Source organism: Rhinichthys klamathensis, unplaced genomic scaffold (assembly GCF_029890125.1).
Source record: "Rhinichthys klamathensis goyatoka isolate OS25496 unplaced genomic scaffold, OSU_Roscu_1.1 h1tg000717l_1, whole genome shotgun sequence".
Taxonomy (NCBI): Eukaryota; Metazoa; Chordata; class Actinopteri; order Cypriniformes; family Leuciscidae; genus Rhinichthys; species Rhinichthys klamathensis.
The window spans coordinates 321641-337500 of record NW_026607132.1 but is presented as its reverse complement, the minus strand read 5'-3'; the positions used below and the strand labels follow the sequence as shown (position 1 = coordinate 337500).

General features: G+C 45.0%; 1 protein-coding gene across 1 annotated transcript in view; it reads left to right on the top strand.

Moving 5' to 3' along the window:
• rnf170 (ring finger protein 170) overlaps window positions 1–11926 on the top strand; it is a 12849-nt gene extending 923 nt beyond the window's left edge. Inside the window, 6 exon segments of the mRNA XM_056242253.1 lie at window positions 4204–4243; window positions 4246–4311; window positions 7143–7216; window positions 10101–10232; window positions 11653–11805; window positions 11807–11926. Of these exon segments, the coding sequence (XP_056098228.1) occupies window positions 4204–4243; window positions 4246–4311; window positions 7143–7216; window positions 10101–10232; window positions 11653–11805; window positions 11807–11923 (582 nt within the window). The 3' untranslated portion in view covers window positions 11924–11926.
• The last annotated feature ends 3934 nt before the right edge of the window (window positions 11927–15860 follow it).

Here is a 15860-nt window from a genome sequence, read left to right as displayed (position 1 = left end):
TTGCGTTACTCCCTTAAAAGGTAACTAATTGCGTGACTTAGTTACTTTTTTAGAAAAGAAATGCGTTACAATATTGCGTTACTCCCTTAAAAGGTAACTAATTGCGTGACTTAAGTTACTTTTTTAGAAAACTAATGCGTTACAATATTGCGTTACTCCCTTAAAAGGTAACTAATTGTGTTACTTTTTTAGAAAAGTAATGCGTTACGATATTGCGTTACTCCCTTAAAAAGTAACTAATTGCGTGACTTAGTTACTTTTAAAGAAAAGTAATTCGTTACAATATTGCGTTACTCCCTTAAAAGGTAACTAATTGCGTGACTTAGTCAAGTCAAGTCATCTTCATTTATATAGCGCTTTTAACAATGAATTGTTTCAAAGCAGCTTTACAGAGATAAACATATAATTTAAGGTAACAGATTGTTTTGGCGTTATAGCGGTTCTTGAATAATGTTACTTCCAGCTAAAGTTAACTTTGATTGATTCACCTCCGTCGAAATGATCAGACTTTAAACGCGAACCTGTGATTAACGCTGACGGCGTTCACATGCTCATTCAGAATTCTATAGTTATGTGCTTTTTAAAATATGTGCGCAGGTTTGTAATTCATACAACCCAGCCTAAACAAACTACTTTTCTTGCCTATAAATTTTGATACAGAATTTTGTTTTATTTTATCACTTCGGGGTACGCGAGCCGGAATTCACAACGCTTTATCTGTAGAGTGGGAAAGGGATCCTCCATAGGGAGAGGATAGTGGATACTTCAGCACTGCATTGTCATCGGGTCCAGGCGAATCTCCTTCGTCAGATCTGGACACGGCCTGGATCCGGCAGGCTGCGGGAAAACCTCGGGATAAACAAAGACACTAAAGTTAGCGTAGATGCCATTCTTCTTATGATGTAGCGAGTACATCTGGATTTAAGGGAAGTGTTCCCAGTTCCGGCTGACCTAGTCTATGCAGCCTAACATTGAATTATCGAAGTCTATAATGTATTATGTGTATGCTAGGTCAAAGAGATGTGTTTTTAGTCTAGCTTTGAACTGACAGAGTGTGTCTGCTTCCTGGACAATGGTAGGAAGACTGTTCCAAAGTTTTGGTGCTAAATAGGAGAAGGATCTCCCGCCTGCAGTCGATTTAGATATTCTAGGTATTATCAACTGGCCGGAGTTTTGAGATCGCAATAGACGTGAAGGACTATAATGCGTTAAGAGCTCACTCAAGTACTGCGGAGCTAAACCATTTAGTGCTTTGTAGGTAATCAACAATATTTTAAAATTTATACGATGTTTAATAGGGAGCCAATGCAGTGTTGACAGAACCGGGCTAATATGGTCATATTTCCTGGTTCTGGTAATAACTCGAGCTGCGGCGTTTTGAACTAGCTGGAGTTTGTTTATTAAGCGTGCAGGGCAACCACCCAGTAGAGCATTACAGTAATCTAGCCTTGAGGTCATGAACGCATGGACTAATTGTTCCACATTCGTCAATGAGAGCATATGGCGTAATTTAGATATATTTTTAAGATGGAAAAATGCAGTTTTACAGATACTAGACACGTGGCTTTCAAAAGAAAGGTTGGTATCAAATAGCACACCCAGGTTCCTAACCGACGACGAAGACTTGACAGAGCAGCCATTAAGTGTTAGACAGTATTCTGGGTTATTACGTGTGGAAGTTTTTTGTCCAATAATTAGAATCTCTGTCTTTTCAGAATTTAGTAGTAGGAAATTACTAGTCATCCAATTTTTTATATCAGCTATGCATTCCGTTAATTTTGTGAATTGGTAAGTTTCGTTGGGTTTGAAGAAATATACAGCTGAGTATCATCGGCATAACAGTGAAAGCTAACTCCATGTTTCCTAATGATATCTCCTAATGGTAGCATGTACAGAGTGAACAGCAGCGGTCCTAGTACTGAGCCTTGTGGTACGCCATACTGAACTTGTGATCGATAAGACATATCTTCATTTACTGCTACAAACTGATAACGGTCAGATAAGTGTGATTTAAACCATGCTAATGCAATTCCACTAATGCCAACATAGTTTTCTAGTCTATTTAATAGAATGTTGTGGTCAATAGCCGCGTTTCCACTGCCGGGCCAGGGCCGGGCCGTGCTAGTGCGTGCCAGGGCCAGTTGCGTTTCCACTGTCACTTCCGGGGCTTGATCGGGGCTTACTCGGGGCCAACGGCCAGGATTTCTGGCCCGTCGAATACCTTGGGCCAAAGCGGGCCAGCTCGGGCTAGAGGAGTGGTTACGAACAGAGGAGGGGATTACCTGAGTCGAGAGACAGGAGCGCCGAATGATTCTGTCAGCATTAAAGACTTTTAAAATAATTTAACTCACTTTCATGTTTTAATGCCTTCTGTTTGTGATCCGATGTGGATTCTGATCACCGTATAAGGTAGAAATATTTATACGCGATGCAAAAGACTATGCGCGCTAACCATTAATATAGTAAACATAGTAAACGCTTGAAGATACGCATAGTAAAAAAAAATGTTGAACGCTTGAAGAAGTCAAACCAATCATAAAGGCTATCACAATCGTGTTTTTATTTTATCTGTCAGTAGCCTACATATACTACATAGTAGTCTCTTTATACCGGACTATCTACTTTTTTTCGGGAGCTTCTGTTTCTCTGACTGAAAATATATCTGTAAGTTAGCTACTGGGAGTCGAGACTGTGCTAACGCTCCTCAGGTCGTATTTTTGGTGGCATATAACATTATTTGTAGAAATTATCATTCTTTCTAAATGTGATATATGTCCTGTAACTACCAAATAAACAGAAACTGCCTCGACTGAATAATGTAAGTGTGTCCTCTTTCTTTTGTTAAATAGACCTAACGGTCATTTATTTCTGTGTGACTAATGTGCAATTTTGACATAAATTAATTCATTATGATCAATGTATCACTTTTTATTGTAAACCTGTGGTAAAACATCGATGCTTGGGTTTTAAATATTCAAGTAAACAACAAAAATGCCAGCAAACGGCCGCTTTTTTTATGTTTGTTTTTTCGATGCACGCTGTTTCCAGTGATTTCTTTCTGATTAGTTTTCTGATAAAACTTCCATTTGTTGGTGAAATGATGGGTTTAGTGTGACGTTGTTCCAGAGAGGCGTGTTGCGGGCGTGTTTTAGTGACGCGCTGTGGAGCTTCTGGCCCGACAGTGGAAACGCAGGCCAGGTGCTACTGGCCCGAGGCTATTAGCCCGGCACGGCCCGTTTAAAGCCCTGGCCTAGCACTGGCCCGACAGTGGAAACGCGGATCATGGTGTCAAATGCAGCACTAAGATCGAGTAACACTAATAGAGAGATACAACCACGATCGGATGATAAGAGCAGATCATGTGTGACTCTAATGAGAGCGGTCTCAGTGCTATGGAACGGTCTAAATCCAGACTGAAAATCCTCCAGATATCATTTCTTTCTAGAAAGAAACACAGTTGTGAAGATACTGCTTTTTCTAATATCTTTGATAGAAAAGGCAGATTCGAGATCGGCCTGTAATTGACTAATTCTGTAGGATCAAGTTGTGGTTTTTTAACAAGCGGTTTTATCATAGCCAGTTTAAAGGTTTTTGGTACGTATCCCTAGAGACAAAGATGAATAATGATATTAAGAAGAGGATATATGACCTCTGGAAACATCTCTTTCAGTAGCTTAGTCGGTATAGGGTCTAACATACAAGTTGTCGATTTAGATGAATTAACGAGTTTGCAGAATTCTTCCTCTCCTATAGCAACAAATAAATAAAATTTTTCCTCAGGGAGACTACAATGCACTGTCTGATGCGATACTGTGGTAGACGGTTGCATAGTTATAATTTTGTCCCTGATATTATCAATCTTATAAGTGAAGAAGTTCATAAAGTCATCACTGCCGTGTTGCTTTGACACTTCTGAGCTTGAAGCTTTCTTTTTCGTTAGTTTAGCCACTGTTTCAAATAAATACCTAGGATTATGTTTATTTTCTTCTAAGTTTGAAAAATAAGCAGATCTAGCAGCTTTTAAAGCCTCTCTGTAAGCAATCGAGCTCTTAGTTACTTTTTTAGAAAAGTAATGCGTTACAATATTGGGTTACTCCTTAAAAGGTAACTAATTGCGTTACGTAGTTACTTTTTTAGAAAAGTAATGCGTTAACGTTACTTTTGTGTGTGGTGTGTGTGTGTGTGTGTGTGTGTGCAGTGCAGGGCTCGTCCGCGGAGTCGAGGCATCAGTTCTACTCGGACATGCGTGTCCCGTGTGTCTCCAGCAAGCGGTTCTGCCCGTCGAGACCAACTGTGGGCATCTCTTCTGCGGTGAGCACCAGTTCACACCAGTTTACACCAGTTCACATGCACAGCTTCTGCTTCAGCTGCACTGAACTCACGCCGATTGATGAATCTGATGTAGTGTTAGCATGAGCGCTGAACATGTGATCGGGTCGATGTGTGTGTTTATACGTCACACGTTTGACATGCGCTCACTGCACGAATATACAGAGTTTCCGATGTCTGCACATAATAACCATTCTCATACAGTTCTTTATTTGTTTTAAACAGCAGACTTAATATTTATCCATTTTCTGTCATAATTAGGAGATAATGATCATATGAGCCGCTGTGCCGCTGCTTATATTGATCACGCAGAACTAATGCCCAAACCAGTGGTGTGTGTGTGAGAGTCTGAAGCGGCACTGGCGGACGTCGTCCTGCTCCACTTCACACACACACACACGCAGAAAACGAGGATTATAGGATGAGCTCGTTTATACGACACTTTATTCACAGAAGAACAGCTCGTTCAGCGCGTCACACGCCATTACGCAATTACTACATCATTACGCTATTTCTACGTCATTACGCTATTTCTACGTCATTACGTTATTTCTACATCATTACGCTATTTCTACGTCATTACGCTATTTCTACGTCATTATGCTATTTCTACATCATTACGCTATTTCTACGTCATTACGCTATTTCTACGTCATTATGCTATTTCTACGTCATTACGCTATTTCTACGTCATTACGCTATTTCTACGTCATTACGCTATTTCTACGTCATTACGCTATTTCTACGTCATTATGCTATTTCTACGTCATTACGCTATTTCTACGTCATTATGCTATTTCTACGTCATTACGCTATTTCTACATCATTACGCTATTCATACATCATTACGCTATTTCTACATCATTACGCTATTTCTACATCATTACGCTATTTTCTACATCATAACGCTATTTCTACATCATTACGCTATTTCTACATCATTACGCTATTTCTACGTCATTACGCTATTTCTACATCATTATGCTATTTCTACATCATTATGCTATTTCTACGTCATTGCGCTATTTCTACGTCATACGCTATTTCTACGTCATTATGCTATTTCTACGTCATTACGCTATTTCTACATCATTACGCTATTCATACATCATTACGCTATTTCTACGTCATTATGCTATTTCTACGTCATTACGCTATTTCTACATCATTACGCTATCATACATCATTACGCTATTTCTACGTCATTATGCTATTTCTACGTCATTACGCTATTTCTACGTCATTACGCTATTTCTACGTCATTACGCTATTTCTACGTCATTATGCTATTTCTACGTCATTACGCTATTTCTACGTCATTACGCTATTTCTACGTCATTACGCTATTTCTACGTCATTACGCTATTTCTACGTCATTACGCTATTTCTACATCATTACGCTATCTTACATCATTACGCTATTCATACATCATTACGCTATTTCTACATCATTACGCTATTTCTACATCATTACGCTATTTCTACGTCATTACGCTATTTCTACATCATTACGCTATTTCTACGTCATTATGCTATTTCTACGTCATTACGCTATTTCTACGTCATTACGCTATTCATACATCATTACGCTATTTCTACGTCATTACGCTATTTCTACATCATTACGCTATTTCTACGTCATTACGCTATTCATACATCATTACGCTATTCTACATCATTACGCTATTTCTACATCATTACGCTATTTCTACATCATTACGCTATTTCTAGGTCATTACGCTATTTCTACGTCATTACGCTATTTCTACGTCATTACGCTATTTCTACATCATTATGCTATTTCTACATCATTACGCTATTTCTACATCATTATGCTATTTCTACATCATTACGCTATTTCTACATCATTATGCTATTTCTACATCATTACGCTATTTCTACATCATTACGCTATTTTCTACGTCATTACGCTCTATTTCTACGTCATTACGCTATTTCTACATCATTATGCTATTTCTACATCATTACGCTATTTCTACGTCATTACGCTATTTCTACGTCATTACGCTATTTCTACATCATTATGCTATTTCTACATCATTACGCTATTTCTACATCATTACGCTATTTCTACGTCATTACGCTATTTCTACGTCATTACGCTATTTCTACATCATTACGCTATTTCTACATCATTACGCTATTTCTACGTCATTATGCTATTTCTACGTCATTACGCTATTTCTACATCATTACGCTATTCATACATCATTACGCTATTTCTACGTCATTACGCTATTTCTACATCATTACGCTATTTCTACGTCATTACGCTATTCATACATCATACGCTATTTCTACATCATTACGCTATTTCTACCATCATTACGCTATTTCTACATCATTACGCTATTTCTAGGTCATTACGCTATTTCTACGTCATTACGCTATTTCTACGTCATTACGCTATTTCTACATCATTATGCTATTTCTACATCATTACGCTATTTCTACATCATTATGCTATTTCTACATCATTACGCTATTTCTACATCATTATGCTATTTCTACATCATTACGCTATTTCTACATCATTACGCTATTTCTACGTCATTACGCTATTTCTACGTCATTACGCTATTTCTACATCATATGCTATTTCTACATCATTACGCTATTTCTACGTCATTATGTAGAAATCATCGGGTCGATTAAGGCGGATACATGAAGGCTTTCAGTGCGATTGAGCCGTCAGTCCCATTACTAATGGATTATTTGGTTGCATGTAAGCGCATGTGAGCCGATCGAGCTGCTGAAACGTGTGTGTGTGTGTGTGTGTCTTGTATCCGCAGGTCCGTGTATCGTGGCGTACTGGCGTTACGGAGCGTGGCTCGGCGCCATCAACTGCCCCATCTGCAGGCAAATGGTGAATCTCAGATCAGACGTGGATCCATGATTTGTATGATCTGTTAGTCTCAGTCCTGCGCTGCATCAGTGACTTAAAGCATAATCAGGGTTTGAAATGAACCTTTTCACTCTCTGGCCAATTTGGCTACTAAATGTTTAAGTTACCCGGTCATTCAGAACTTCAACTAGCCAGAAAGAGAAATAGAGAAAAGAAATTAACTACGTTACAGTTTATATATTATAAATGTGTTATTTTTAAATCCTGTCATCCACCTCTTCCTCTTCCTCATTCATCCTCATCCTCTTCGCCAAAGCTGTGTTTAGATGGACAGATCAAGACAGGACAAAGAACATAGAAAAAATGTAGGATGTTTGAGAATAACGATGTGTTTTCTGTTCACCAAACGCTGAGTCTCCGCTTCGCTTCAGTGCACATGAAGGAGCGCGCCGTTAGCTGTAGCGCAGCGACGTGTAGCGCAGCGGACGTGTGTGTTCCAGCGACGTGTAGCGCAGCGACGTGTAGCGCAGCGACGTAGTGCGTGTTCCAGCGACGTGTAGTGCAGCGACGTGTGTGTTCCAGCGACGTGTAGCGCAGCGACGTGTGTTCCAGCGACGTGTAGCGCAGCGACGTGTGTGTTCCAGCGACGTGTAGCGCAGCGACGTGTGTGTTCCAGCGACGTGTAGCGCAGCGACGTGTGTGTTCAGCGACGTGTAGCGCAGCGACGTGTGTGTTCCAGCGACGTGTAGCGCAGCGACCGTGTGTTCCAGCGACGTGTAGCGCAGCGACGTGTGTGTTCCAGCGACGTGTAGCGCAGCGACGTGTGTGTTCCAGCGACGTGTAGCGCAGCGGACGTTGTGTGTTCCAGCGACGTGTAGCGCAGCGACGTGTAGCGCAGCGACGTGTGTGTTCCAGCGACGTGTAGCGCAGCGACGTGTGTGTTCCAGCGACATGTAGCGCAGCGACGTGTGTGTTCCAGCGACGTGTAGCGCAGCGACGTGTGTGTTCCAGCGACGTGTAGCGCAGCGACGTGTAGCGCAGCGACGTGTGTGTTCCAGCGACGTGTAGCGCAGCGACGTGTAGCGCAGCGACGTGTGTGTTCCAGCGACGTGTAGCGCAGCGACGTGTAGCGCAGCGACGTGTAGCGCAGCGACGTGTAGCGCAGCGACGTGTGTGTTCCAGCGACGTGTAGCGCAGCGGACGTGTGTGTTCAGCGACGTGTGTGTTCCAGCGACGTGTGTGTTCAGCGACGTGTAGCGCAGCGACGTGTGTGTTCCAGCGACGTGTAGCGCAGCGACGTCTGTAGCGCAGCGCCGTGTGTGTTCCAGCGACGTGTAGCGCTAGCGACGTGTAGCGCAGCGACGTGTAGCGCAGCGACGTGTGTGTTCCAGCGACGTGTAGCGCAGCGACGTGTGTGTTCCAGCGACGTGTGTGTCCAGCGACGTGTAGCGCAGCGACGTGTGTGTTCCAGCGACGTGTAGCGCAGCGACGTGTAGCGCAGCGATGTTGTGGTGTTCCAGCGACGTGTAGCGCAGCGACGTGTAGCGCAGCGACGTGTAGCGCAGCGACGTGTAGCGCAGCGACGTGTAGCGCAGCGACGTGTGTGTTCCAGCGACGTGTGTGTTCCAGCGACGTGTAGCGCAGCGACGTGTAGCGCAGCGACGTGTGTTCCAGCGACGTGTAGCGCAGCGACGTGATGTGTTCCAGCGACGTGTAGCGTAGCGACGTGTGTGTTCCAGCGACGTGTAGCGCAGCGACGTGTGTTCCAGCGACGTGTAGCGCAGCGACGTGCCAGCGACGTGTAGCGCAGCGACGTGTAGCCAGCGACGTGTAGCGCAGCGACGTGTGTGTTCTCCAGCGACGTGTGTGTTCCAGCGACGTTGTAGCGCAGCGACGTGTAGCGCAGCGACGTGTGTTCCAGCGACGTGTAGCGCAGCGACGTGTGTGTTCCAGCGACGTGTAGCGTAGCGACGTGTAGCGTAGCGAGTGTGTGTTCCAGCGACGTGTAGCGCAGCGACGTGTGTGTTCCAGCGACGTGTAGCGCAGCGAAGTGTGTGTTCCAGCGACGTGTAGCGCAGCGACGTGTGTGTTCCAGCGACGTGTAGCGCAGCGACGTGTGTGTTCCAGCGACGTGTAGCGCAGCGACGTGTGTGTTCCAGCGACGTGTAGCGTAGCGACGTGTAGCGTAGCGACGTGTGTGTTCCAGCGACGTGTAGCGCAGCGACGTGTGTGTTCAGCGACGTGTAGCGCAGCGACGTGTGTGTTCCAGCGACGTGTAGCGTAGCGACGTGTGTGTTCCAGCGACGTGTAGCGTAGCGACGTGTGTGTTCCAGCGACGTGTAGCGCAGCGACGTGTGTGTTCCAGCGACGTGTAGCGTAGCGACGTGTTGCGTAGCGACGTGTGTGTTCCAGCGACGTGTAGCGCAGCGACGTGTGTGTTCCAGCGACGTGTAGCGCAGCGACGTGTGTGTTCCAGCGACGTGTAGCGCAGCGACGTGTGTGTTCCAGCGACGTGTAGCGTAGCGACGTGTGTGTTCCAGCGACGTGTAGCGTAGCGACGTGTGTGTTCCAGCGACGTGTAGCGCAGCGACGTGTGTGTTCCAGCGACGTGTAGTGCAGCGACGTGTGTGTTCCAGCGACGTGTAGCGCAGCGACGTGTGTGTTCCAGCGACGTGTAGCGCAGCGACGTGTAGCGCAGCGACGTGTGTGTTCCAGCGACGTGTAGCGCAGCGACGTGTGTGTTCCAGCGACGTGTAGCGCAGCGACGTGTGTGTTCCAGCAGAGATGAGCAGCTTCTGCGCTGTGTTTAATATATCAGTGTTACCCGGGTGTTAGCTCTGATCATAACCCTGTCTGTACACCTGTATGAGCCAGATGTGACCCTTGACCTTTATTGGTGTGTCAGGTGACCCTGCTGTTCCCGCTCTTCCACGACGCCGGTCCCGGCGCTGCGACTGCGGACGGGCAAGCGGAACCGGTTCTGATCCTCACAGACATCAGCGATTATAACCGCAGGTTCTCCGGGCAGCCGCGCTCCGTGAGTGGTCATCTTCATCATCATCTTCATCATCATCTTCATCTGATCCGTCTCTGCCAGCGCGCTTTCCCAGATCTTCATTATGACATTAAAACACAAAACTATGACATAAATTTTGATATTATGACCTAAAAAGTTATAATTATGAGATAATAAGTTGAAAGTGTGACATATAAAGTCATAACTTTTATCTCAATTCTGACTATTTAATCTCATAATTGACAAAGTATGCTTTCCCAAAGCATGGTTTACCCTCACCCTTCCCTCGGGTCATTTTGACCCAAAAATATATATTTTTTGAATGTTAAAAACTTGAGTGTTCATCAGAGGGTCCGAGACTCCAGTGCCTGGTTGCATAAAGCACCTTAAGCTTTTCCCTTAAGTATGATACTTAAGGGGCGATTTACCCTTACCTAAGAGAACAACTTAAGGGTGTTGCATATAATCTCTTAAACGGTTCTCTTAGGTAAGGGAAACATTTAAGTGTTTCACGACAGCGATCCTGGATTCACGTTATAAAAGTCTGTTGTTGCCATAGATACGCAAAACACTAACATGTCGGAATATCACGTGTCAGTCCAGTGACGCTATCACGCAACACCGCGTTAGCTCCGAACGTGGCGGCAGTTTGTGTTGTTCACCGTCTCATGCTTTGGCATTTGTTTAGGTTTTGTGAATGCACTTCTGGCTCTGTGTCTCGAAATACAGCTGAGTATATTTCCATAGCATACCTGTTTTCTTCTGTCATGATTCCTTTTAAAACACAGAATCAGCTCGTTCTCCTGTGAACTTTTTGTCGGCCACACACTCTCCGTGCGCGCACTGACTTAACGTTGTGATAGTTTACATGCGAGTCGCGGTGTAATGACAGACAGACAGCCGTCTAGTTTGATAGCGATGTCAAATATTGCGCGTCGATCAAATCGGCATTCTTGCAACAATTTTTCATGGCTAAATTGGTCCAAAGGGTTCTCCCTATTCCCTATGATCTTCAGCTGGTTTCATAAATTCAGCCATGTCGTCTTATATTTGTCCGCGTTACTCTTTAAGGTTACGATGTCCAAACCTTAAGTTATACTTAGGGAAATAACCGTTAAGGGGTTTTATGCAACACTTAACGATTACTTAAGTGAAAAAACAGCATTTAAGGGAAATTCTAAGTGTTTATGACGTTTCACTTAATAAAACCGTTAAGTAACACTTAAGGGTATTTTTCTGCAACACCCTGAGGTTTAAGGGAAACACAAGGGCGACTTTAAGGGAAAATTACACTTAAGGTGCTTTATGCAACCGGGCACTGGGCTTTTGTCGCACTCGAACCACGAATACACAACAACATTTAATGGATTCGAGGAGTTTTGTGTGAACACGGCTGAAGGACTGCATGTGTGTGTGTGTGTGTGTGTGTGTGTGTGTGCAGCTGCTGGACCGGCTCCGGGACGTCCCCACGCTGCTCCGGCACGCCTTCAGGGAGGTGTTCTCGGTGGGAGGCCTGTTCTGGATGTTCCGGCTGCGGATCCTGCTGGTTCTGCTGGGAGCGCTGGTGTACCTGGCGTCCCCGCTCGACTTCATCCCCCGAGGGCGTCGTGGGTCTGCTGGGCTTCCTCGACGACTTCTTCGTCATCCTCCTGCTCTTCATCTACATCTCCATCATGTACCGCGAGGTGGTGACCCAGAGACTAGCCGGCTGACGGCCCGCGGTGTTCTGGCGAAGGAGAAGGGTTAAAGCTCATGAAGCTGTGTGTGTTCTCAGCACGACGCCGCAACAACGAGCTGGAGGACACACACACACAGTCTTAGTCTGTCAATCAAACGCGGCCGATTTCTGCATTCAAGAAAGGGATTCTGACAAATGGGAACTTGAATTACTTGATGATCTCTGACGTGTTACAAAGAGAAAACCGTGTTTTTACAATAAAACGCCTCCGTTCATCATCCTCATGTATAATCAGCTCTATATCTTTCTTCTCTTCTTCTTCTTCTCTCTTCTTCTTCTTCTTCTTCTTCTTCTTCTTCTTCTTCTTCTTCTTCTTCTTCTTCTTCTTCTTCTTCTTCTTCTTCTTCTTCTTCTTCTTCTTCTCTCTTCTTCTTCTTCTTCTTCTTCTTCTTCTTCTTCTTCTTCTTCTTCTTCTTCTTGACGAACAGGATCAGGAACATTACCAAATGCTCATGAAACTGTTCTCGTTCGCTGGTTCTGCGATCGACACGTGTTTATCTGGGCTTTGAGAAAACTGTTGTGTTTACAGTTTCTCAGTTTAAAGTCCCCATGAAATCAAAACAAACAATTCCTGTGTTTTTATTGGAATAATTCAGTGTTTATATTAAATGGTTTATGGGTGCACATCATTATTGTGTTAATAATGTTGAATAAGAATCAGTTCCTCTTGCAGCATCTCTTCTCTCCTCTGATGATGTGGGCGGGGCTATAACCTGTCACTCACATCAGATCAGCCAATAGCAAACCACAACCATCCAATCAACTCCCACAGACACAATCAAGCCCCGCCCACATGTGTTCTTGCTCCTGAAGCGTTTCACTCGATATACGACACGATAGAGGAGAAACGACCAGCGCAACTTCAGTTTCATGCCGAGTTTATCTGCTAATGTCTGCTCTATGGATGAGGCGTTCTGGTGTCGGCTCTCCTGTGCGAGGATCCGCCCCGAGTCTCCGTGTCAAGGGCATGTGTGTGTGATCCGCCCTGAGTCTCCGTGTCAAGGGCATGTGTGTGTGATCCGCCCCGAGTCTCCGTGTCAAGGGCATGTGTGTGTGATCCGCCCTGAGTCTCCGTGTCAAGGGCATGTGTGTGTGATCCGCCCCGAGTCTCCGTGTCAAGGGCATGTGTGTGTGATCCGCCCTGAGTCTCCGTGTCAAGGGCATGTGTGTGTGATCCGCCCCGAGTCTCCGTGTCAAGGGCATGTGTGTGTGATCCGCCCCGAGTCTCCGTGTCAAGGGCATGTGTGTGTGATCCGCCCTGAGTCTCCGTGTCAAGGGCATGTGTGTGTGATCCGCCCTGAGTCTCCGTGTCAAGGGCATGTGTGTGTGATCCGCCCTGAGTCTCCGTGTCAAGGGCATGTGTGTGTGATCCGCCCTGAGTCTCCGTGTCAAGGGCATGTGTGTGTGATCCGCCCCGAGTCTCCGTGTCAAGGGCATGTGTGTGTGATCACACACCCAGATAATCCTCTTATGAACATAAGCATATAATCAGGGGCTCCATGAAGAATGTGATACTGTCACAACACTAGCGCTTGATTCTGAGGTTTTCTTGTAAAAGGTGTGTGTGTCTGTCTGTGTGTCTGTGTGTGTCTGTGTGTGTGTGTCTGTCTGTCTCTGTGTCTGTGTGTGTCTGTCTGTGTGTGTGTGTGTGTGTGTGTGTGTGTCTGTCTATTTGTCTGTCTCTGTGTCTGTCTGTGTCTGTCTGTCTCTGTGTCTGTGTGTGTCTGTCTGTGTGTGTGTGTGTGTGTGTGTCTGTCTATTTGTCTGTCTCTCTGTGTGTGTGTGTGACCAGCAGGGGGCAGCAGAGGCGCGTAGGTCTCGTGATTAAGCTCCGCTGCCACTGAGCGCTCCATCGCTTCTCCAGGGAACGAGAGGCTTCGGCAGGAAAATCTCTAGAATGCGTTTCGGGAGTGATGGGAGATTTCATCCTCTAATCTTAGTAAAGCCTCATTTCACTGTTTCAGCTCTTTAAAATCATATTTGAAATCTTATGATGTCGTGTTCAGCCTCTATTGGCTTTTGCTTTGATAAAATAATAAAAGAGCTGAATGCTTAATAAATAATTCCATGTAGGACTAGTGTTGCGTTGCAGCAGGATTAGCATTATTTAAGTGTTCATGTCAGTATTATTATCATTAACCTTAACTAAAACTATTAATAAATATTTTTGTTAATTGGTGAAAGCTGAAATAAAATAAATAAATAAATATTAGAAATGTTGTCATGGCAAATATGAAAATTACTGACAAAAAAATAATAATAATTTAGAAATATAAAAAATAATAATTGACAAAAGCACATGAAATAGCCATGATGTTTGAGCTGTGTGTACATGCCTGGACACAGTGCCATGCGTGACCTCTGACCTCAGATCAATCCTACAGGTAATGCATTCTGGGAAATTAAGTGTTCTTCAGTGTCGCAGAAACTGCCAAACCGCGCTGTCATTCAAAGTATGTCTTTAAAAAAAAAAAACACTTATTGGAGTTATTGAATTGGAATTTTTGAATTTTGTTTAGATTTCAGTATTTTTGTATTGTACTTCCTTAATTCAACCTCAGGGTTAGAATTGTAATTCGAAAAGCATTTTTTTGTGAATTGTGGGTGTGTGTGGTGCTGATTCCAGCCGTTACCCAGCATTCACTGCATGAGCTGCGACGGCTCTGGTTTGTGTCAGTAATGAGTGTGTGTATATGTGTGTCCGTAATGAGTGTGTGTAGTAATGAGTGTGTGTATGTGTGTGTAGTAATGAGTTGTGTGTATATGTGTGTCATAATGAGTGTGTGTATATGTGTGTCATAATGAGTGTTTAATGCGCTCCAGTGGACGCTTGTAAATGTCAGTGATCAGGGAGTGTTACGGGGCCTGATATCATGATCCCTGCGCTCGTCTTCAGTGTGTGTGTGTGTGTCCTGCGGTTACAGGCCTAGGCCAAGATGCATTCACTCCAATCAGAAGTGACGTCTCCAGCATGTTTGCTCGTGTGTGTGTATCTGTGTGTGTGTGTGAGAGAGAGAAGAGAGAGAGAGAGAGAGAGAGAGAGGAGAGAGAGAGAGAGAGAGAGAGAGAGAGAGAGAGAGAGAGAGTGTGTGTATGTGTGTGTATAAGTCAAGTCACCTGTATTTGTATAGCTTTTATTACAATACTGATTGTTTCAAAGCAGCTTTACAGAGATAACAGGAAAATAATGGATTTCGTCTGTTGTTCAGCTGAAGTCACTTCAGTGTTCAGGATCCGGCGTTGTGGTCGTGTCTAGGCGCAGGTCCTCCATCTGATCTGGATACGGCCCGGATCCGGCTGACTACATCATGCGTTGTGGTCGTGTCTAGGTGCAGGTCCACCATCTGATCTGGATACGGCCCGGATCCGGCTGACTACATCATGTGTTGTGGTCGTGTCTAGGCGCAGGTCCTCCATCTGATCTGGATATGGCCCGGATACGGCTGACTACATCATGCGTTGTGGTCGTGTCTAGGCGCAGGTCCTCCATCTGATCTGGATACGGCCCGGATCCGGCTGACTACATCATGCGTTGTGGTCGTGTCTAGGCGCAGGTCCTCCATCTGATCTGGATATGGCCCGGATACGGCTGACTACATCATGCGTTGTGGTCGTGTCTAGGCGCAGGTCCTCCATCTGGTCTGGATACGGCCTGGATCCGGCTGACTACATCATGCGTTGTGGTCGTGTCTAGGCGCAGGTCCTCCATCTGATCTGGATACGGCCCGGATCCGGCTGACTACATCATGCGTTGTGGTCGTGTCTAGCCGCAGGTCCTCCATCTGATCTGGATATGGCCTGGATCCGGCTGACTACATCATGCGTTGTGGTCGTGTCTAGGCGCAGGTCCTCCATCTGATCTGGATATGGCCCGGATACGGCTGACTACATCATGCGTTGTGGTCGTGTCT